This window comes from Camelus dromedarius, chromosome 18 (assembly GCF_036321535.1).
Source record: "Camelus dromedarius isolate mCamDro1 chromosome 18, mCamDro1.pat, whole genome shotgun sequence".
Taxonomy (NCBI): domain Eukaryota; kingdom Metazoa; phylum Chordata; class Mammalia; order Artiodactyla; family Camelidae; genus Camelus; species Camelus dromedarius.
This window is the reverse complement of record NC_087453.1, coordinates 12958870-12983125: the sequence shown is the minus strand read 5'-3', so window position 1 is coordinate 12983125 and position 24256 is coordinate 12958870. Positions and strand designations below refer to the sequence as shown.

Below are 24256 nucleotides of genomic sequence, written 5' to 3'. Positions count from 1 at the left end.
CAGACTCACATAGTAAACAATCTTATGGTTACCGGTGGGGAAGGAGGGTGGGAAGGGATAAATTGGGAGTTTGAGATTTGAGAATATTAACTAGTATATATAAAACAGATAAACAACAAATTTCTTCTGTATAAGGCAGGGAACTATACTCAGTATCTTGTAGTAACCTATAATGAAAAAGAATATATGTGTATATATGTATGACTGAAACATTATGCTGTACACCAGAAATTGACACATTGTAAACTGACTATACTTAAATTAAAAAAAAAAATCCAAACAAAGCTGTCAAATAAGAGTGGGCTCTATGAATCTGTAGTTCAGGAGAGCAGTCTGGGCTGGACATACGAGCTGGGGAGTCAGCAGCAGCAGATGGTATTTAAAGCCACAAGTCTGGATGAGATCCTCAAGGAGTGAGTACGTTTAGAGAAGAGGTCTGAGGTCTGAGCTCTGTGACATCGTTAATAGGTTGGGGGATAGAATGGGAACCAGCAAAGGACATGGAGCAGAACTGGCCTGTGATTTCAGAAGGTCAGCGTCTGTGGTGTCCTAGAAGCATTTGAAGAAATCTCTTCCCAGGAGAAAGGGGTGGCCAAGTATGTCAGATGTTGCTGAGAAGGTCAAGGTGGGCAAGTGGGGACTGAGATCAGACCATTGGACTTAGTAACATGGAGGTTATTGGTGACCTTGCCAGACAGATTGGGTGGGTGGTGGAATGAAAATGTAACTGGAGTGGGCTTGAGAGAGGATGGGTGCCTAGGAAGAGACAACTTTTTGCAAAAGTCTCCCTGTAAGGTTTTGCTAATATTTTTCAAGTTCTTACAACTTGGCATCTCTTTCTGTATTCTCATGAGCACACTGGTGCTAGAGAGCAAACTAGACATCTGAGTGGCCCATCTCTTACTTAGAGGAAGTGAGAAATACAGATCTTGAAGAGGTGAAGAGGTATCCGACCCAGTGTGGGAAAATGATGGATTCAGAGTCACAAGACCTGGGTTTGAGTTCACAAGAATTACTAGCCACATGCCCCCTCCATTCTCTAAGCTTCATCCTCTTCACCTGCAGAGTGGAGATAACAGTCACTTCTTTGCAGAGCTGATACCGAGTGAATGGAGAGTGAACGTGAAAATGCCAGGTCCAGTGGCTGGCACACAGGATGAGTCTGTAGCAGGCTGGGCAGCTATTCAGGTGTCCTGCATTTAGGATTTAATTGCATTCCGAGGAGGCATGTATGTGTTTGCATGTTTAGTTATTTTTAAACGTGCTAATTGCCTTTTTAAATGAATTGTCATCATTGTGTGATTCCAATATTTTGATTTACCATATGCTTATTTTTGCAAAAGGCTTCTGGGCATTTGGGCCTCTTCCAGCGTGTGAAGGTTTTGGTTTTTAAGTGAAAGGCATGGACTTGGGCAGTCATTTGGCATTCACCATCCCATGCCACGCGACAGCACCTGTTGTGGGTGGAGCGGACAGAGAAGAGGGCAGCGGTCCACAGACGTGAGCAGTGGGTGACTGAGGGACTTCCAGTCTGTGAGAGGGACAGACATGGAAACATCCAGATGAGATCTAAATCCAAAGCCTCATGTACCCCCCACCCCATTTCATGAGCTCATTCATCACATTCTAATTGAGCACCTACGGTGTGCCAGGCCCTGGTGACAAGACAGTCTTAACCCCTACCCTCATGGAGTCTGGGGGCAGGGGACATAAGCTAAAGAGTCACAGATCATTGAAGGCAATAATGATACTCTGGGGAGCACATATGAGGGGCTGAGGAGGGGGAGTGGGGGTGGTGAGAGGAGGGGAGTCCTTCTGTGGGATGGGCGAGGGGCTGGGGGAGGCTTCCTGGGGCTCTGCTTTCCCAGATAATATGATATGATACCATCTAAAGGCAGTCAGCCCCCAGCCCATCTCGGTGGTCAGACAGAAGCCAGGCTTTACCCTGCGATGCACAGTGCGGAGTGAGGAGTTAGGGACATTCACAGCAGGGGAAACCGGGAGGTTGCTGAGTGTGTGAGCTGCTGTTTACTTGCTCTGTGTCCTTGGGGAAGTCCCTTAATGGCTCTGAAACTTCAGGCCAGCATTCTGTTGATTCTTATTTTGTGGTTAACTTTATTCCTTTGGTAGCTATGTAAGTGTAAAAAGTTAAAGCTCTAAACTACTTGTCTACCTGTGAAACAATCTCACAACAGCCCTGCAGAGGGAGTCAGTGAGCAAGAGGTGGCTTGGGCTCTGCGTCCAAGTGATTGGGTGTGAGTGTGACAAGGCGTTACTCTCTCAGAGCATGTTTCCGTGGATATAAAGGGCAGTTAGGGCTCTTCTACAGAAATTGTGGTGAGGTTCAAACCACAGGTGCCCAAGGAGAAAGGCGTTGACACCAAGCAGGTGTTTTAGATACTTGTGGTCCTCACTCTCACCATAGCTCCACTCAGTCCTACCCATCCCCACCCCCCAGCAACCTCATCCAACAAATATTTACTGAGAGCCTACCTGCCAGGAACCAGATATTGTATAGGGCTTTATTGTAATGCACATTCTTAACTTACCAAAGAACACAAGGATGTTAGATGTTATTTCTTGATGCTTTGTGGATTCATGTCTTTTCCCCCTCTCTACACATTTTGTATTATGATTGTTGTAAAATCTACCATCATATTCACCAATGCTTGGGTGTCCTTCATCAGTTCTGGAATATTCCCAACCATTATCTCTTCAGTTACTCCTCTATCCCATCCTCTCACTCTTCTCCCTCCAGAATGCTGCTGGAACAGATGTCCGTTAGAGACCCTCACATTGTCCTCTATGTCTTGAAATTTCTCTGTCATGTTTTCTCAGATTCATCTTCCAGTTCACACGTGTTTCTTCTCCTAGGTCTAATCTCTCTAGGTCTAAAGGGGGGATGATTCCCCAGGCTAATGTTAACCTTGGTACCAAAACCCAGCAAGAGCAGTGTGAAGAAGGAGAGTTATAGGCTTATCTCACTCATGACCTAGAAGCAAAAATCCTAAACAAAATCCAACAATGCATAAAAATAATAACAACATTATGACCAAGTACGGTCTGTTCCAGAAATGCAAGGCTGTTTTCACATTAGAAAAACCAAGTGTACAAAATTTGTAGATACTGACGGGCATATGTAGATAGATAAACAAGGTTATACTGTATAGCACAGGGAAATATATACAAGATCTTGTGGTAGCTCACAGCGAAAAAAAATGTGACAATGAATATACGTATGTTCATGTATAACTGAAAAATTGTGCTCTACACTGGAATTTGACACAACATTGTAAAATGACTATAACTCAATAAAAAAATGTTTAAAAAAATAAAAAATTTAAAAAAAGAAAAACCAAGTGCAACAATTTGCCACATTAACTGAATTAAAATAGAAAAGTCATTTGAGTCTTTCAGTAGATGCAGGGAAAAAGAGTTCAATAAAATTAAAAATCGATGCACAATTGAAAGAAAAAGGAATGCCCTTGACCTTTATAGAATACCTGTGGAAACCGATCCAGGCATCATGCTTAGTGGTAAAATATTGAGATACTTAAGGGGGAAAAGCAAGGGTGTCCACTCTTACCATTTCTATTCAACATATACTAGAGCTTCCTGGTCAGCACAGTGAGGTGAGAAAAATTAACAAATAATGCTTGGCAAGTACAGTGTCCAGTATGACTTGTAGCTTGTGCTTCTTGGGGAATGTTTGTACCATTTACCAAGATGAGAAAGACCAAGAGAGGACCCCGTTGGGCTGGGTGTTGGGAACACACAGGAGAAAGTGGTCCAGCTGCCCTGGAAGACCACTGGGTAGGGAGTCGGGATATTTCAGCTCCACTCCCAGCTTTGCTACTAACCTTGCATGGGCCGCTTTCCTTTTGGACCCGAGTTGTCCCATCTGTAAAACAGGTGGGTGTGGACAGGTGGATTCATGGTGGGCTGCGGTGGCCAGATCTTGGGGAAACAGGAGGAACAGGTGAACGGGAGCTGGCCCCACTCCCCGGGAGGCAGGATTTTGTGTACAGACCCTCTAGGAGGAAGAAGTGCCCACTTGGGGATGGGGCAGGAGTCTGGCCAGGACCTCTTGACCGCGTGCCTTGCAGAGGGATCATCTCCTCTCTCCTTGGCCAAGGGGTTATCGCAGTTGTTGCTGTTACTAATGCTGTTAGGCATGTTTAAGACACTGACCTCCAACCACATGCCCTTTGGATGTTTTAGACCTACAACAGCCAGAACGAGAGCAACGAAGACTATGAGATCCCCCCAATAACTCCTCCCAACCTCCCTGAGCCACCCCTCCTGCACCTGGGGGACCACGAAGCCGGCTACCACTCACTGTGCCACGGCCTCGCGCCCAACGGACTGCTGCCTGCTTACTCCTACCAGGCCATGGACCTCCCGGCCATCATGGTGTCCAACATGCTGGCCCAGGACAGCCACCTGCTTTCGGGCCAGCTGCCCACGGTGAGTCCCTGTACCTGCCCTGGTTCCTGCTGGTTAAGTCAGGGGAGGGGGTTAGAGGGGAACAGAATGTCAGTGCCTTGAAGAGGATCTTCTGCTTGTGGGGAGGGTCTAGGCTCAGGTGGTTGCTTATGTAGGGGTCTGCAGAACATGGGGGGGGTGGGCGTGGGGGGAAATTTATGTCCTCATACTCCTCAGTTCTGAAGCTCTGTATATAATATCTCAGTGTTATTTGCTTTGTTATTTTTAATAGTATAATCTCATCTTTATTTTTAGTTTTTAAAGGCTTTATTGAGATATAGTTCACCTACCGTACAATTCACCCATTTAAAGTGTACAGTTCAGTAGCTTTTAGTATCTTCACACAGTTGTGTGACCATCAACACAGTCTGTTTTAGAACATGTTCATCAACCCCCCCAAAAATCCCTCTACCTTTTAGCCCTTATTCCCAACTCCCCCCACGTCCTCCAGCCCTAGGCAACCACTCACCTACTTTCTGTCTCTATATATTTGCCTATTCTGCACATTTCATATAAATGGAATCATATCATTTTAAAAATATTGTCTCTTGCTTAAGTTGGCAAGAAAGAGGGTGATTACTGAGTTAAAGCTTGTGGGATAGGTGGAAGTTTGGCAGGCAGAACAGGACAGGAAAGGACCTTCCAGGCTAGGGGAGCAGCATATACAAAAGCAGGAGGCACAAGGGCTCACGTCCCTCTCAGGAGCATCATGCAGTTCATTCTTTTAATCAGGCTGAAGAGAAAGGATGTGGAGCCTCAGAGGGAGAGGGGAGGGGAAAGAGCTAGCAGGGCCTGGATAATGAAGGGCCTGAATCCCATGCTGAGGAAAGGTAGGATTTTTCAGCATGAATGGCTGATGTGAACAATCAAGACCTTTAGAAAAATCAGTAGAGAATTTTTTGTATAATGGGAAAAATCTTAAGGGAATTCTAGTACCTCTCCTAAATGACTGTGATGTGTGTTTCATTTTGCTTTTTCCTTCACAGTTAATATGATATGCAAATCACAACTACTAGGTTCATTCCTCATTGACAGAAATCAAACTCAAATAAGCTGAAGCGAAAAAGACTGAAATATCTAGGGGTGGACAGAGGGTTTTAGGCATGGCTGGATCCAGGAACTCCAGCAGTATAATTAGGGCCCTATCTCATCCCCACTTCTGCACAGCAGGTATGATGGCCGTTGGCAGCCAACATCTTCCCTGATGTCTCTAGCAGGTGGCAGTTTGGGTCTTGCATGGGAACATGATACAGCATGGCTGAACCAACCACTGTGTCCTGGAGGAAGCAATCCTTGACTTTGTCACAAACACACCTGGATGCAGGGGAGGAGGAGCCACTGAACTGATTTTCTATCAAAATCACATGGTGTCAGGTAGATCATGTTTATCTCTGCAGAGGCTGCTAGGAGGCCACAGCCAAATTCATGGCCCAATTCTAGCAGATGCCTGGGGCCTTCGGGCATACAGTTCATAGTCTGCTAATCTTGATTGTATTTTATTTATTTATTGTTTCCCTCTTATTACCATCAAATTTTCTTGCTTAAAAAATTCTGGTTTACTCTATGCATTTTTGAGAGCTACATCACTATTTTGTGAAGCTAGGTGAGACGTAAAAGGAGAGGAGAGAGGGAGGGAGAGAGGAAGCCAACTCACGCCCCACGTCTTACACTGTTCAGGGTCTGACCAAAGAGCTCAATGGAAATTGATGCTCCATTTCTTGAGGAGCGAGCCCATCAATAATGCAGGTCCTACGCTTCCTCTCCTCTAAGAGACCGGCAGATTCCACGGCCGTGTGGTTTTAATTCCACTTTGTTAGGATGCTTCTACCTTAGCTGCCTGCCCAGCTGATTTCCTCACAAAAACTTTACAACTCCAGACCGTCCCAGTTCGAGATTTATGGTAACACAGGCCAGGGTAGAGCCTGGCAGACACCTGCCTGTGAACGCAGGGGAGTGTCTGGCTGCCATTCTGGGCCACAGTATCACAGGCCTGTGATACTGGTGATCACTGGAGACAGTGTGGGATAGTGGTTAGGTGTGTGGGCGCTGGTGTCCCACAGACCCCCGTCAGATCCTGGTTCCACCTCCTGAGCTTCAGTCCCCTTGTCTTAGAATCATAAGAGCACTCACCTCCAGACTGCAGTGATGTGTATCTGAGATAATGTATGGAAAGTCTTAGCAAATGTCTGGCAGAGAGTAAACAGTCAGGGAATATTTGCTATTGTTATTATTAGTAGTAAAAATGAATTCCCACTGTAACCAAATGGCAATGTTTCCCATAAGTCTCATTTACCTAAGGGAACAGACTGAAGATACTCCAGGTACCTTGGTAGGGCCACCTGGTTATAAGAGCTCTGATAATTACAAGGATGTTCTTGTTTATCAGAGATGACCCCCCATCGCTCCTCCCGGGAAATACTTTTGTTGGGCTTGGTCCAAATAGGCACTTTGCAGTCATTTTCCAGATTTCTTTAAAACTAGCTCGTGTTTAAGATGCTTCACGAATTCAGATAGCTTTAATTCTTCCATTAGTGGGAGCTTTCAAGGGTTCACTGGGTTTTATATCCCCTCATTATGCAATGAAAGATAAGCTAAACTATCTTACCCAGGGGAGGGCTGCCGAACCAAGTGGGAAACCAGATAAGAATGTGTCCGTTGGTTGGGAAGACCTGGCAAGGAGAAAGAAGCACCCCTTAAAAAGACAATTGTTTTAAGTTTGTCTGAGCTGCAGCTTGCAGGCGAATGTCTGTGTGTGTGTGTGTGTGTGTGTGTGTGTGTGTGTGTGTGTGTGTGTGTGTGTGTGTGTGTGGACGTGCATGCTGTGTGGTGATGCTGGAATTTGTGCCAGCGCCCACGTGGTGTCAAGCACTGTGCGGGGTCGGGGCGGTGGGTGTTTCACAAACATTTTCTCACATAATGCTTCTGAGTGCCGAGTGGGGCAGGAATTACTGCAGTGAGGAAACGGAGGCTCAGAGCTGGTAGGTGATTGTATTAGTTTCCTGTGGCTGCTCTGACAAATCGTTACAAACTCGGTGGCTTAAAAACAACAGAAATTTATTCTCTCACAGCTCTGGAAGCTGGAGGTCCAAAGTCTGTATCGTTGGGCCAAGATCAAGGTGTCAGGAGGGGTGAGTTTCCTCCGGGAACTCTGGGAAAGAATCCATCCTCTGGAGAGCCCAGCTTCCTGTGGGAGCCACTGTCCTTGACTTGTGGCTGCACCCCTCCAGTCTCTGCCTGTCGTCACATCACCTCCTCTTCCGTCGGTGAACTCTCCCTCTGCCTTTCTTATAAGAATGCTTGTGTTGGCACTTAGAGCATTGAGGGATAATGGAGGATAACCTCCCCATCCCAAGAGCCTTAACTGAGCTGCACCTGCAGAGACTTTTCCCCCCAACACACTAACAAGTTTGGGTTCCAGGGGATCTGATACCTTTAAAATTTTTTTTTTAATTTTAAATTGAAGTATAGTTGATTTACAGTGTTGTGTTAGTTTCAGGTCTACAGCAAAATAATTCAACTATACATATACATATATATATATTCTTTCTCAGATTCTTTTCCGTTATAGGTTATTACAAGATACTGAATATAGTTCCCTGTGCTGTACAGTAGGTCCTTATTGTTTATCTATTTTGTATAGTGTAGTGTGTATATATTCATCCCAGAACTTCTAATTTATCTCTCCCCCTCCTTTCCCCTTTGGTAACCGTAAGTTTGTTTTCTATGCCTGTGAGGAGCTTCTGGTGTCTTGAAAGGGGCCATTTTTCAACTTAACCACAGTGATCAACCCTGATTGAGCGCCTACTGGGTACGAGGCATTGTTCTGAGTTCTGGACCTACAAGATGCCCTAGAGGAACTGCTGGTGCAGGCGGAGAGACAGGTGAAGAGCCCATTTCTGAAAATGTGGTAAATGTTCTGATAGAATCAGTGCACGTTGCTCTGTGCACCTAGAAGAGGCACCTGACTCAGATGTGGGGTTATTGCTTCCTAAAGGAAGTGATGGTCTGATACTAGTAGTTTAGGTACTTTATGGATGAATGAATATAACACAGTTATAAAGTCACAAAACCAGAATTCACGTGCCTCTCAGTTTTAGCACGTGCCCAGGGGATGGAACAGTTTGGCTGCAGGGCCACCGGTGGCACAGAGGATGCCCCAAAGACCAGGATGCCCCAAAGACCAGGATGCCTATGGTGCTTTCTGCACAGACTGAGATGCATCAAGGGTATGGTCCCTGGAGGGGTGGGTAAGGCAAAGGCGTTTGACAGCCATCTCATTAACACCAAGCTCCCTTGGCTCGGATGCCAGAAGCCACAAATTCCTTTTGGTCCCCTGTCCGTGTGGTCTCCCAGCATGTGTGGGAGTCAGCTCTTCTGCTTTAAAGGTGTAGCTGCTGGCAGGAGTCCTGTACAGTACTGGAATCAGGCTCCTTTTACAAAATTAAATATGCTTAAGGCTTCTCCCTCGACTTCAGCATCTTAACTGATTAAACATTCATTTCCAAGACAAAAAGAGTCAATTTAGTGTGAGAGATATATTTTGCCAGTTTAATTTAAAGCGCCGCACCTCCATCTGACCCCTATTTTCATAACTCAATAATTTTATCCTGTGTTGATTGTCTCATTTTGAGAGAGATATTGTATGTATAAATCAGTTTCTAAAATACCCAAAGAAACTGGAAGAGTGGAATTTATTAAGCAGCCTCTGTTAAGTCTGAAATAATTTATTTTGGAGTTGTCCTTGGGAAATGTTCGATCCTACGGGCCTGGCTCACCCAGGAGAGGAATTATCCTGGGAAGGGACAAAGCTTGATGCTTCCAGATGAGTTCCTGGGAAATCTGTACCTTTTTCGAGATCAGAGAAACTTCTGGGAGAGCCTTGGGCAGGTAGAGATGGGGCTCGATGGGAAATGAGTTCTGGCAAAACCAGCTGGGGGTTCTGGTGATTTGGGAAATAGGGGGCTTCCCTCAGTTGAGCCCTGTGGGTCACCGAGGATCTGTGATCCAGCCTTTGGCTTCATCAGCACAAGACTGGCACACAGCCGTCATTTAACCAATCTCCTCCAATGTCAACTCCTGTTTACTGCTTTCTCTGGGACTTTGGACAAGTCACTTCTCTCCCAGCCTCAGTTCCCATCTGTAGAAGTGGGATTGGGGTTCCAGCTCTGGTGAATTCACAAATAGGAAAATGGGGAAAATTGCTTTGCCAGGACAAAGTATATGGGTGTGGGGTTGGATAGACAACCCCCCACCCCACTTCCACTCCCACACATGCCACGTCGTGAGGGCTTAAAGCTTATCAACTTGGATCAAAATCCTGAGTGCTGGACTGGTAGTTTTGGACCCTTTGTGTTCTAGGTACCTGTCCCAAAACGTCTTGCCAAGACTGGACCTTCTCGCTGCACAGAGATGGCTGGGGGCCACACTAAGTGAAGGATCTTTCCTGGCTAGTAGCTTAGGGTGTGCTGTTGGGGAGAGGGCTGGGCAGTATCTTAGCTACCACTTCACCCCCTTGCTTCAGAGATGGTTCCCACGAGACAGCTTGCAACCCTGGCTCAGGGTCTGGAGCCTGGGGGCAGGGCCTGTGTACTGACTGTGGGAGGTCCTTAATATCCATCCCCTTAACACCTCCCCGCTTCTCTGCCTGTTCTCACTCTTCCCTTCCAATCTCCTCTCTCTCCTCCCCACTTTCCTGACTTATCCTTTCTCCACCCAGGAGGCTTTGTTTACCTCTATTTGATTCTCACAAGTTGAGATTCAGGGAATCCTCTCCAGAGTTGGAGAAAAAGGGGCCAAAGACCCCCGACCTTTGGTCCTCTGGACTTCTGAGCTATAGGGCGAGTAGAGACCCCTGCTCAGTCCAGCCTATCCATTTTATTGCTCTTAATGCATAATTTGGTTTTTTGTTTTGTTTTATGACTGCTATCAGTTAGTTTTTGCTGTGTAACAAACTACCTCGACACTTATAGTAGCTTAAAGCAAACAATGAACTTTTCCTATGTCACATGCTTCTGCGGGTCAGCAAAGTAGTTCTTTAGATCTGGACTGCTTGGCTGATTTCTGGGGTCTGCTTGCAGCATGGCTGGGGCTTTGTGGTCTAGGATGGCCTTGTTCACATCTTGGCAGTTGGCTGGAGTCAATGGGGATAATGTGGCCACAGGTCTCTCCTCATATGGTGGCCTGGGCTTGTTCACATGGCAGGGGTCAAAGGGCTCCCAAGAGCGTCAAGAAAGAGAGGCTCCAATGTGCAACCACTTTTCAAACCTCTGCTTGCATCACATTTGCTAATGTCCTATTGGCCAACGCAAGTCATATGGCCAAACCCTGAAATAGACCCCACTTCTTAAAGGGAGGAATGGCAGAATCCCATTGCAGAAGGGTAGGCAGGAATTTGTGGTCATTTTTGTAATCTGCTGTGGTAGTATTTTGTGTGTGCATGTGTCTGTGTTTTGTTTTCTTGGTGTGTGGTATTACGCAGTAGTTACGAGCATGGCATCTGGCTGACCTAAGTTCAAAACTCGGTTCCACCATTTGTCACCCTCCACCCTGTGACCCAGAGCAAGGGGTGAATCCACCTTGAGCCTTAGTTTTTTCATCTGTAAAATGGAGATAATGTTACTTGCCTTATCAGAACTTATAAAGATTCAGTGATTTGATGGAGGTCAAGTCCCCAGCCCAGTGCCTGGCACACAGTGGGCATTCAGTAAATGTGAGCCACTCTATTGATTCATCTACTCATTTTACTGATGGGGTTTGGGTATCTGTGTTTGTCCAGCCCAACCTGCCTGGGGTCAGCTTTGCTGGAGCAGTCATCAGGCTGACTCGCCAACTGGAGGGCCGGTCCAAGAGATGAGTGTTGGGGAAGGCAGGTCAGAGCTGGGGGTGGCGAGGGCCCCAGCTGGGATTGGACAGGGGATGGACATATTCATTAAACCAGGGCCTTGGTCAGGGCTCAGAGCATGAGAACAAAAGCATACTGACAGTTCCACTGCTTACCAAGAAAGTGAGGGCCCCCAAACCCAACTCTTCTTGGCTACCTGACCAGGGAAAGGATGCATCTTAGTAAAAATCAGGCATCCACCAGGGCTTCTGCAGCCTGAGCTCTTCCTGGGTACCATGTTTTTGGCTGATTTACCTCTGCGCGTGGGAGTGGGGGTGCTTATCTACCAAATGGGCCGCTAGAACTGGGGAAACCGGAGGTCCAGAGGTTTCTATATATTCCGCAGAGTCCAGATGAAACTCCCTCCTCCTGTTTTTAGAGGCAATAAGCGAAAGAAATATGTCTTTTTATATTTTATAAAACTCAGAAAAATGGCTTTAAACAGCTTTTGCTCCCCTGCTATAATTATTTATTTTCAAACACTCCTGCAGGGGACTGCTCCGTTTTCTTATCCTGCACTCCTTTTTCTCATAAATGAACCATCACTTCAATAAATCATTATGAAAACAGAGACTAACACCGGCTCTGAAAGGTTGAAAGATTTATGTAACACATTTATGTTTCCCATTTTCTCATTCTGGTACTCGGCTGCAAAAGCTAAGCTAATAAAAGCTGCTATTAATATTTCTTGTTGCCTAGCAACCCCAGAGCGGGAGTAATAGCTTCAGCTAGAAAAATAGATGACCGATAAGGAAAAATTCAATTCTTTTATTATCTCAGGGGGAAATGGCCTTTTACTGGAACATTATGATGTACGAGTGTGAAGTTGAACACAAAAGATTTTTTTGTATGTTTGTTTTTCCATTTTTAATGAACATTATTTTACCTCCACTGACTCTTTCAGGGCACTTTTGTTTTCTTTTGCACCCCACCCCCCATCCCTCATGCTTAATTTAGTAGCTATAGTAGTTAAGAACCTGCCAGCGTTTTTTAGTTTAAAAATGGTTTTTGCAAAGGTTTATAACGCAGTCATAAAAATTCTCTCCCAGTTAAAACTCAGGCCAGTGATAAGCCAACACACAGGCTAGTTCTCTGCCAACAGGCTCACGTTCATTGAAAGATAAGACTCATGGTTTTCACTAAGAGAAAGGTCGGAAAAGAACAAAATGTGTTATTTTCCGTGTCCCAGTTTTCTTTGGAACCCGGAGAAGCTGTCTCTTTTGAGAAGGGTTTGTGCTAAAGTTTGAGGTATGTTCAAAGCAGAAAAGGATGGGACATTTATTGATCACCTGCTGTGTACACACATGGTGCCATGGCCTCTTCCCAACAACCCTCCAGAGTAGGTACCATTATTATCCCCATTTTTCAGATGCAGAAACTGAGACTTAGAGAGGCCAAGGAACCAGCCCAAGGTAGCTTGACGCCATGACGTTTCACCTCTTTGTGTTTAGCATGGGGTTCCTCAACTTAGCAGTGCCAGCATTTGGGGCATGATCATTTTCTGTTGTGGGGGGCTGTTCTGTGCATTGTAGGATGTCCAGCAGCATCCCTGGCCTCCACCCACTGGGAATGCTCCCCAGTCAAAATCAAAATTTTAAAAATGTCTCCTGTCATTGCCAAATATCCCCTGGGGAACAAAATCACGCCTGATGGAGAGCCACTGCATGCTGTTTCCTCTGCTTGGAAGCCTCTCCCCCTGTCAACTTGTGAACTCCTATTCCTGTGTTAGGACCCAGTTCAGAAGTTGTCTTCTCTTTGAGGCTCTCTGGATCCTTTGGGCTGAGTATAGGGTGAGGCAAGTGAGGCACTTGCCCCCATCACAAAATTTAAGGGCATGCCAAAGAACTCTGGAATCCAGATAAGTCCTTTTTTTCATGTTGTGTTTTTAAAAACCAAAATTACCACCAAAGATATGATGAACAGTATATCAAAAATTTAAGTAAACATGAGACCAGTCTGAATTCACAGAAATATGTGGTTGTCCTTTTAGATGCCTGTCTGTGCCCCCAGCCCCGCTCAGCCTGAAGGCTGGATCTTTGCTTTATGCCTTTCTCTGGCACCGGTGTCTAACAAAGGGCCTGACTTGCAGATAACCCTCAAACTCCATTTACTGACAGAATGAATGGAAGGAGAGAGATGGCTTGTCTAAGCTCACACAGTGAGAAAAAGGGTAGAGATGGAACTTGAACCCAGGGCGCTGACTCCAAGCCCTGTGCTCTCTGCACCCTTCAGGCCACGTATGGGGTGAACTGAGGTTGCCTACAGGGTGGCATCTAAGTCACAGAGGATTCAGAGATGCCCTGGGGTGCTCACAGCCTGGAGGGTGGGGACAGGTAACAGCAGCCATGATTTCAGCGTGGAGCCCACATGGCTCTCCCCGAGGCTGTCTTATTCAGGCAGGAGCCGGCAGCTCACTGATGTGGAGCATCTCCAAGAACAGAACCGTGATGGGAGCGCCTCGGAGCACCACTCATGCTCACTGTGGTCGTGGATTCCTCATTGTGGCCTTTGGAGGGGAAGGACCCCTCTCTGTTTGACCCTACATTCTCTTGGTGAACTTTTTCTAAATTAATGGATGAATTGTCTATAATCTGCTAACATTTACTTAGCGTTTATTATATGCTTGGTACCCACTTAAGCCCTTTATATTTGTTATCTCATGTAATCCTTCACCCTGAGGAGGGCCTGTTATGGTTGCCATTTTGCAGAGGAGAAAACAGAGGCACAAGCAAGAAAAATCTCTTGGCTACAGAACTGTCACATGATGGTGTCCAGATTTGAACCCAGGTGGCCCGACTCACCAGCCTGTGTACTCAATATCTAATAACCTGTACAGCCTTCACGTGAATTAATGAATGAGCAAGGAAGTGAGTGAGCCAGGCTTGAGACCCATTTTAACCGACTCTGAGTCAAGCCTTTCATGTTCATAAGTAACTACAGCATGAAGTGTGAGGTGTTAGCTTGGAATGAGGAGCGGATGAGTGCTGACAAGCTCAGAGGAGAGTAGTAGCAAGGGGGACTTCCTGGAGGTGGCAGCCTTGGGGCTGGGCCTTAGGAGCCAGAGAACAGCAACAGAAGCCTGAGAGGAGGAAACTTCACACCTGCCTGGACTTCCTTGTATAGACCCAATTGCTGCCTCTTCTGCTGAGCTTTGCCAACAGTTGTGATGTTTTATGGTCACATTGGCGCCCTCTGGCACTGGTCCTCCCCACCCCTTGCCAGTCTCCTAATCGGAGCCATGACCCTCTGGCCTTGAAGGGTGCAAGGGCCAAACATTTAACTTCCATTCTTGGCCAGATGCCCAGCTTGGCAGAGTACCTCTCCCTCTGAGACCTGTTCCCGAGTCACAAGGGAGAATTCACGGAAAATCTCAGCAACATCCGTCAGCTGCAGCTTTGATATTACCCCGCATAATGGCTCTTTCCTCCGAGTGCATATTCAGTACCACGTTTGGGAAAATGAGCTTTTAATGTACCGTCAGCATTGCTGAGAAACCATCTCTGGCTCCGCAGAATGTCTGGAGCACATAAAACTTGAGATCTATTGGAGTCATTTTCCCCCGGCTCTGCTGGATAATAAAAAGTCAGTCCCGTGCCCGCTTTCTCTCATCTTGCGGCTTTGTCCATTTAGAACATTTAGAACTCGGAGTCTTTATAAAAGGCTGTGAGACAAATAAAACTCATCAAAATATTAAGGCTCCAGAAGAAAGCGTCAGTGCACTATTGAAGCCCAGGCACCAAGAGCATTTCGAGGGGAAGGGCGTCCCGGGGGAGGTTTCAGCACACCGGCTGGCTTGGGCTGTGGTGGCTGTGATGCTGGAGCCTGGTGTCCAAGCCCCAGCACTTAACCGGGAATCTGGAGCCCTGAGGTCCCTGTTCTGCCCTGGTGGGTGATCTTGGGCATTACTCTCCCTCTCTGACCCGCAAGTAAGATGGAGCTGGTGCTATTTACACAGGGTGATTGTGAGAACCAAATGTGCCAACAGACAGTCCTGGTACTTAGACTCGTGTGTGAGATGTAGCAGGTGTCAGACACAGGCTTGTTGAGTGGCTGAGTAAATGAGTGAAAATAAACGCTGCCTGTGTAAACACTTCACAAACTGTAAAGTGCTGCCTGCATTATTGTTGGTAAGTAAGCCAGATGGGGACCCTACAGTCTACTTCATCTTACAGCCCACCCTGTCTCACTTAACCCTCCCATCGACTTTGGAGGGAGTTGGAATTACCCTCATTTTATAGATGGGTACCTGAGACTCAGAGGACAAGTGGCTTGTCCAAAGACACACAGCCAGGAGATGATGGAGACAAGATGGGAACCCATTCCCTTGACTCCAAGTGTCTTGTGCCCTCAACATTGTGCAGAAGCATTCCTCATCCTTGAAATGGAGGGTGGGACTGTCACCCCATCTCTCCATCCAAAATAGGGTGGACAGAGTCCTGCCTGAGACAGAGGTAAGTAGGGAGGCAAAAATGTTGGCTGTTTCTCCAAATTCTTGGTAGCAAGGAGAAAGGAAAGGAATTTGGGGGTGAGTAATTAGAATCACTGGGCCGTATCTGTTGGATGGAGCTGCGGGGCTGGACTGCTGGAGCCCTGAGAAATCTCTTCTGAATAAGCCATTGCTGGTTCTGCCTCTCACCCAAGACCTGGTAGAGGAATCTGGACTTGGGAAACCCGGGTTCACATCCCATCTCTGCCACCTCCAATGGATGGTGGAAGGCAATCCCATTCCTCCAGCCACACTCTTTTCGTATGTTGAGTGGGCCAACCCCAATTACCATGGGGAGCTGTGAAAAGGATCAAGAGAGAGCGTGTCTCCAAAGCACTTTGTGAGTGGGCCCTAAAAAGAGTTGTTGTCACTGGGGTTGCAGCTCAGAGCCATACGTCAGGAGAGCCTAGTGGTTGGGAGGGAGTTGAGTGGGAGCTCTGGCATCAGACACCTGTGTCATCAGCTGTGTGACCTTAGCCACCTACTCACCCTCTCTATGCTACAGTTTCCTCATGGGTTTGCTATGAGGATTAAATGAGATGTTCTCAATGCTGTCCAGATTTGTGCTACAGGGAGCTCTCAAGCATGAATTAGGCCCCTGTGTGCTGTGTGAGTCAGTCATTGGTCACAGGCTAGGATGGGGTGGGGCTTGTGCATAACTTCCTAGGCAAGATGGCTCCCACTGGCAAAGGGCAGTTGGAGAAGAGGGGGCAGCTGTGAACCTTTGGCAGCCAACATTCCTGAGAATTGATCTCAGTGGGACAACGGCAGTATCTACATCTTTAGATCTACATCATTTTAATAAGAGCCTAAGGCCAGCAGGGTCAATGTCACCCGGGAACCTGTTAAGAGATGCAGATTCTCGGGCCCCACCCTGGACCCTCGACCTGTATTTAACCAGCCCTCCAGGAGATTCTGATCCTGCTCAGAACCACTGGCTCACCATCATCCTCAGCTGAGTCCCAAGTTCACCATTGATTTTAGGAAGCATGGAACTGTCACTCGTGTTTCTGTTTGCCTTGAGAATTTCATCACACCTGTGACAGTTGCAAACCTTTCCCCCCACACCTCTGCCTGTGGTTCCTGACTCTTCCCAGCCCCTCAGGCCTCCTTTTGGCTCAGCTTTGATGCAAACACCCTGGCATGAGGACTGTCCTCAGCCTGGGATCAGAAAGACTCCAGGCCACATCTCCTTGGACTGGAGAAGACTTCATCCTTGTGAGGCTTCACGGGTAATTGTGCACTAAGGGCCTATGTAGAAGTAGAAACAACACGCAGTGGGGGAAAAGAAAGGGAACTCCAGGCAGGGGATCCCCAGGACCTTTGTGTGACCAGGAGGCAAGGTTCTGCCAAATGCTTCTGGGGACAGTGTGTTGTGCCAGGTAAGGGCGATCAGTGCAGCCTGGTCTCGGAGATCATGAGAGGACAGAGTATGAGCAGTTGGACAAAAAGACTGAAGCAGACATCTGCAGCACGGGCAGCAGCTGGACCTAATAAATCAGGCTTTGGTTAAAGGCACAGGGCGACAGCAAAGCGTGAGTCCCTTGCCCGAGGTCCTGTGTTCAAAGGATCAGCCTAAGACGGTACACCCCCAGCCCACAGGACTCCTCTTCTCGCTTGGGAACCCCAGACCTCAGGCCTCTGTGCCTTTGCACGTAAGATTCCTCCTCCCCACTCCCTTTCATCTGCCCTGTGTACCTGACCTGCTCTTACTTGCTGTGCCCCTGCTGGGAGAAGGAAATTAATCCCAGGCAGCAAATTGGTTGTGCCATTCTCTGCATGTCCCCACCGTTGCGACCTTGGTCACAGTAAATTGGAAATGTGTCTTCTCATAACGCCCAGTGTGGTGGGGGTCAGGCTCTCTGTGCCCCAGCAGAGCGGAAGACTGCCAGCCATGCAGGTGTCCACAGCCAGCCAATGACACTAGAAACAAACTGTCCTCTGGGAACAGGGGCTCAGCCTCCACTGTAGCCCCTTACCCTGGACATTCACACCCCGGTCTCTGTGCCTGCTGCCCTCCGCCCTGCTGAAAGGGGGTCGATAATTTACCGGTGTAAATATTGCTGGCTTTGGGCTTCCGGAAACCTGGATTTAAATCTGAGTTCCTCTAGCTGCTTGCCGTGTTGAGCAAGTTACCCACACCCGCTGATCGTTAGTTTTCTTATGTGTAAAATGGATATGTTAATAATCCTTACCTTATGGGGTTGTTTTGAAAATTAAATGCTATAATGCTTATAAAATGCTCAGCATGGTAGCCATAACAAGGCTATTATTTGTCTCTAAGCACTTTGTGTATGAGCTGCCTGTTTTTCTTCCCTGCCAACCCACCTGGAGAACTCCGTATCCGTTCTAGTTTCCCCAAGAAATCCACCTGCCCAAGTGTCGGTGGACAGAGTTGCTTCCCTGGGGGTCTTCTGGGAGTGACCATCACAGACAGCTGGCACACGTCTATGCTCCCAAGTCCCCTTTTGGTTACACTGACACTGTGATGACCTCTCACCCCTGCCCCCATGGCATGCTCAGTGTCAGGATCCTCTTGGTTCTGTCTCGCGTTGTAACCAATCAGCTTCAGCATCTCCCCCCAGACCTACAAATCCAGATGTACCTCTGAGCTCATCTGAACAAAGGCTCTTCCATTAACAGGGCCTGCCTTCCTTAGAGATTGGTTTAGGGCCCCTTTGGTTTGAACTGAGCATCCTTGGGTTCACCCTCCACCCCAAGCAAGGCATTGGTATATTTCTTAATACGAGTCAAACAAGTCCAGTTTCCTCCCAAAGAGGGATTCTGGTTGCATTAGTTCTGGTCCACCAAGAAGCAGCACTACGCAGAATTAGACATGGAAGAGATTTGTCGAGGAGGGAGAAAGAGAAGGTGGAAGGTGAGGGGAATTCCAGATGCAGATCTGACGCCTGTGGAAGGAAGGGAGGGAGGGAGGGAAGGAGGATTGAGGAGGAGGAGTCTCAGGACAGCAGCACAAGTTCCAAGAAAGGTTTGGCCAGGCCAGTAGGGGTTCCTCAAACCGGAGTCGCCCATTGGAGGAGCTGCGTGTCTCACCAAATGGTCCTGCCTCAGTAACTCTTGTGCACTCGGTCACTGGCTGGGAGTGGCCCACGGAAAGTGTAGCCTGGGTGAGAGCACATTCATGGAGCCAGAAGAGCCGCAGTTGGGCTCTTAAAGCTGAGCAGTGCATTTCCGTGGCCTCCACCATCCACCCCTAGTGCCACACAGACCTGTTTCTCCACGCAGGTGAGGGAGTAGCATCTCCATGGTTCCCTGGCCCCCTGTTCCAGAAGGAAGCATAGTGGAATTAATTACAGCCCTCACCGCTGCCTTTGCTCTTGGGACTGCGACCGGTACTCATCACCCTTCCCTCTCCCTCCGCTGTCACCTTGGTAGGTCCGGTGACTTACACGTCTTCCCTGCTCCCAAGAGGCCTGAGTTCTTGCCACTCGTACACTTGTCAGGTCAGGGCTGCTGCACCTGTCCATTTGCAGTTGCAGTGGGGAAGGGAGTGGCAGGAGGCACCGAGTGGGTCACCTGGGATGCATGTGTATTCCTCTCTGACCCCACAGGGTGGCCCTCCCTCCTCCTGCCGGTCAGGGTCCATTCGCCTGGCCTTGATGGTGAGTCCTTCTCGCTTCTCCAGGTCCCTGGACGTAAGAAGTCCAAAGGGCCGTGCCAGCAGCCAGCCCTGTTGTGTCCTCTGGCAAGAATACACCCACTATGGGGACCAGGTTCTCCAACTGGGCAGAGCCCAGAATTGCAGGATCCAGAGGTGTGAGACCGCCTAGTGGGGCATTGGGAGTGAAGATGAATGGGGCTACTCCTGCTTCTGCCCTTTGGTTCCTGGACCCATGGATTCTTCACAGAACATGCTGAGGTCTCCAATTTAATACAGGTACCACATCCTGAAGGACAGCACCCCATCCTCTTGGGGTCTTATCTCTAAGCTAACTCTTCATCTGCCCCTGGAGAAGGCCATCCCACATCCTAGAGGCCACATCCTGGGGTGATATGTGATGTGACCCAGAGATCCCATGATGACAGGCCCATCCCCATGCCTCTGTCACTGTGAAGTGGGCACCCCGGCTGGATGCTATGCCCTGTGTGGTTCCGGGCCTGTGGACCAGGCTGGTCACAGAGAATGGTGCTGGCTGAGGCTTTGTAGATAGGAGACATCCCGTGCCCAGAATACCTGTCCCTGAGAGGATGAACTTCAGCTCTTCAAAGATGGAAGGGGCCCAGTGTAGTCAACTTACCGCCCAGGACTGGTTGGCATCTTCAAGGAAGAATGCCTTGGTTGGGGCTCAGCACTGGCCTCTGTGGCTGGCAGGGTGGGTGTTCAGAGGCGGCAGCAGCTGAACTGGCCTTGGTGTGTAGGAATTCATGTCATCGGGCCCATCAGGAGCCGCTCTCTGCACCTTGGCTGCTCCATGCACATGCCCAGTGCTGGTTCTGGGGTGGCCGATGGTGAAGTCTGGTTAACACAGCGGGCTGAGCCATCTCGTCTCCATGATCGTTCAGTGCCTCTCCTGGGATGAATGCCTTCTGGTTGGCAAAATGTGATTGAAAAAAATCGCATTGTGCCCACTCTCCTAACTCCATCCATAATGCTTCCTCCATCCCAGAGAGCTTGCCTCCAAGCTCATGGCTCTTTGCCCTCCAGGCCCCTGACCAGACAGCCAGGCCTTTGGCTCCTGCTGTGAACCTGTATACAATGATCCTCATTATTGGCAGATTGCTGTATTTGCCAGTTCATCTACCCACCAAAATTTATTTATAACCCCCAGATCAGTGCTCCTAGTGCTTGCATCATCATTCATGGACGCACGTAGAGGAACAAAAAAATTGCCATCACCCAAATCTCACGTTCCCAGCTGGAGTCACCCAGGGTGCCTTCTTGTTTCAACTTTCATACTGTAAACAAGTATCCTTTTCAAGGTTATTTAGTGCCACTTGCCCCCCTGCATTTTTGTGGCTGAGTTCACTGTTTCAAATGGCCCCCAAACGTAGTGCCCAAGGGCCGTCTAGTGTCCCCAAGCTCAAGAGGCTGCGACGTGCCTTACAGAGAAAATAGGCGTGTTTCGGCATGAGTGATAGTGCCTGGAATCCAATATTAATGAGTCAACAGTGTATATCAAATAAGGTGTTTTTAAACAGAACCACACCTAAAACAAGGTGGTGTGTTGGTCACTTGGTGAAAATATCGTCATTTCCTGTGACCAGAGGCTCGCAGGAACCTAACTCTTTATTTCTCTATCATTATACTAGTGAGTTATCCCATTCTGAAACAATGTGAATCTCCATTCATTTCAATAAGTTGTGCTCTCTTTATAGTTTTATATACATCTATATGTGCATTTATATGGCTCCAGCATATCTCTTATAAATTTCATTCTTTAGAATTGTATATTTTTACGTTGCTATTATGGTTAGAACTTTTCAATTATGTTTTCTGGCTTTTTGTGGGTAAATAAGAAATCAGTATATTTCTTATATTTACTTTTAACTGGCTGTCTCAAGTTCTAACTTCTTAGAATACGAGGTTTTGGGGGTTTCTTGAAATGCTATCACACCTACGAAGAAGATGCTTTCCAGTGATTGTAACTCATTTTTTGTTTGTTTGTTTCATTGCATTGGGTCAAACTTTCACTTAACAGGGATGATATCAGGGACCAGTGACCTTTGCTTTCTCTCCCAATGTAACGAGAATGAAATTCACTCTTGGCATAAAGTCAGTTTTCTTTAGCATATTTTAAAAAATATTTCTAATCCTTTAGCTTACTCATAATTTTTGTTGAGTTTTATCAAAGACCTGTAAGGTATGTACTGAGATGATCATATATGTTTTTCTTCCTTAGCATATTGAGGTAACACGTTTTATTAATAGGTTCCCCAATATATATTAATATATTCTAATTGGTTTTGGTATGCGTGTATACATACATATTTAAACATATGTACAGAAACACATTTTTTAACTATGAGGCTGGATTTAATGTATTGTTTTACTTAAGATGTTTCTTGCACTTTTTTTTTATAGAGAAATGGGTCTGTAGTTTTCCTTTTATAAAATAGCTTCCTCATATTTCTGTATCAAAATGTAGACTACATTATAATCTTTCATCATCATACAGGTTATACCATCTTCATAAAATGAACAGTTTATATACTGAGATATATACAGTACTTAGAATTATGTTATAAATTTTATAGCCTTTGTACCTGTAATTATACCCCATTCACATTCCTAAAGTTGTGTATTGTAGTTTTTCTCTTTTTTTTTTTCATTCTCATCTTAACCAGCAGTTTAACCATGTTACTGGTTTGTCAGCTTTGTTTTATTCATTTTATTCAGAGAACCAACCATCAGAGTTATGTTTCAATTCTGTTACTTTTCTCTTTTCATAACTTACTCATTTCCCCTTTGTGTTTATTAATCCCTTCCTTTTCTCTATGGATGTTTAGATTTTTCCTTTTAGATTCTTTGGTTCATTTATTTTGGTTGTTTATTGTTTAATAATAAGAAGTTTGTGGCTGTACCTTTTTCCTGAGTATCGCTTTGGCTGCATCCTATAAAATTTTGAAATGAAGTGTTCTTATATCTTTTACTTCTTTCTCCCAAAAATATAGCTTTGTTGATTTTTCTATAAATGGCACATGTTCATTGTAGAAATATTAAACACAAACAAATACAAAGAAGAAATAAAAGATCGTTAAAACTGCACCATCCACAAATAACCACTATTAACCTAACCATTTGCTAAGTGTCCTTTCAGTCATATCTTTGTGATTTATGTGATTTATAATTTACATAAAAGGGACCATAATGCAGTGCCTTTTCCTGTACTTTCTAGTCTCTTCTATTGGAGCTGTTCTGTGACCTGCTGATTTTCTGCAACAGTAGGTAATGGATGTATTTCCATGACTATAATTACAGGTCGTGCCCTTATTTTTAGCGGCTGAATAACATTCCACTGTATGGATGTTTCACTGTGAATGTAAACAGCATTCTATTGATAGACATTTAGACTTCTTCTGACTGTTCTCTATTGTAAAACTCTCTTGGGGTGGGTTCCTTAGGAGTTATGAAAATGATTTTTTGAGGGTATGGTCTCAGGAGACGAAGGAGAGGAGAGCTCTACCCTGGGCAAGCTTCTTCGCCTTCTTCGCCTCAGTCTTCTCATCTGTAAAAGTGGGAATCACCAGAGTTCCTGCCTCCCAGGAGGATGTGAGGGTAAATGAGGAGCCGTTGGGGAGCGTCACAACTCTTTGCAGGTTGTGGGGCCTGAAAGCTCACGGCGGTAAAGGGGGACACATGTTTCTCTGACCTGGCCATGGGGCGGGGTGGGTCGGAGCTCTAATTTTCAAGGGTAGAGCCAGCCTGGATTCTAGAACAGCCTGTTGCCTTGCTGTACCTGCTTTGGCAATGTTTGGCCATTGCCCTTAGGAGGCTGGGGACCAGGGATTGCCTGGCCTCCTCCATGTTCCTAACACTGACTCAGAGCCAGATGTCCTCAGACCTTCTTCACCAATTAACTTGTGTTGGATCAGGCAGCAGTCCTGTCTTTGCCTTGGATTCGCTGTGTGACCTCAGGGCCAGTCCTTGCCCTCTCTGAGCCTCCCCTCCCTGGACCCTTCCTGATCACCCACAACTCTTCTGAGAAAGGATGGCAGAAGCAGCGCCTGCTGCCTCCAGCCCCCTCCCTGGCATTTCAATCTGCGCTTAACCAGGGTCTTCAACAGGCAGCGCTTTTCTCGAGAGTTCATAAAAACATGTAAACACGGGTGAGGATACAAAATATTGAGCGGCAAGGCAGTAAAACACACCAGGGTTTGTTGTGTTAATTGAATATTCATGAGCTGACTGTTTAAATTACAGTTCACAACTGTTGCCAGGCCCAATGAATAATTTAAACGAGGGTGGCCAAAGAGATTTCAACACCACATTAGCACACTGCTCAGGATCGGCTACAGAGAATTTATAATTAGCTTGGAATATCCTATAATAAATTCTTTGGAAAGATGGTTTTAATTAGCCCACGTGCTAATTCAGAGCGTAGACTGTTACGTGTTTGGGCTGGGGGGATGAGTAACCCTTCCTTTCCTGTGTTTTGCTCTTATGTGGGATCCCGCCACCTGCCAGGAATCTCTGAGCACCCCCTGAGCCTACCTCCTGAATCCCTCCTCCCTCCCCAGCCCCCCGTTTCAGGCTCATTGCCCCATCCCAGCTCAGACAGCCCCCATCATGGCCTGAGCTGCTGCAGGAGCCCCTGAATTTGTCTCCCTGCCTGTGTCTTTCGCCTCTAGTTTGTTCTTGAGCTGGTTCGTCCCCACCGGGACAGCTCCTAGAGCTTTCTGAAATGCAAATCTGATTTCCCTTCTGCCCCCTTTAAAGCCCCTTC

At 46.8% G+C, this 24256-nt stretch overlaps 1 protein-coding gene across 4 annotated transcripts in view; it reads left to right on the top strand.

Moving 5' to 3' along the window:
- Nucleotides 1–24256, top strand: part of TOX2 (TOX high mobility group box family member 2) — a 120567-nt gene that overhangs the window by 73302 nt on the left and 23009 nt on the right. For all 4 annotated transcript variants that reach the window (XM_031433770.2, XM_031433771.2, XM_010977738.3 and 1 more), the window contains exon 3: nt 4222–4467. In XM_031433770.2, coding sequence (XP_031289630.2) covers nt 4222–4467 — 246 coding nt within the window. The remainder of the gene's footprint in view (nt 1–4221; nt 4468–24256) is intronic.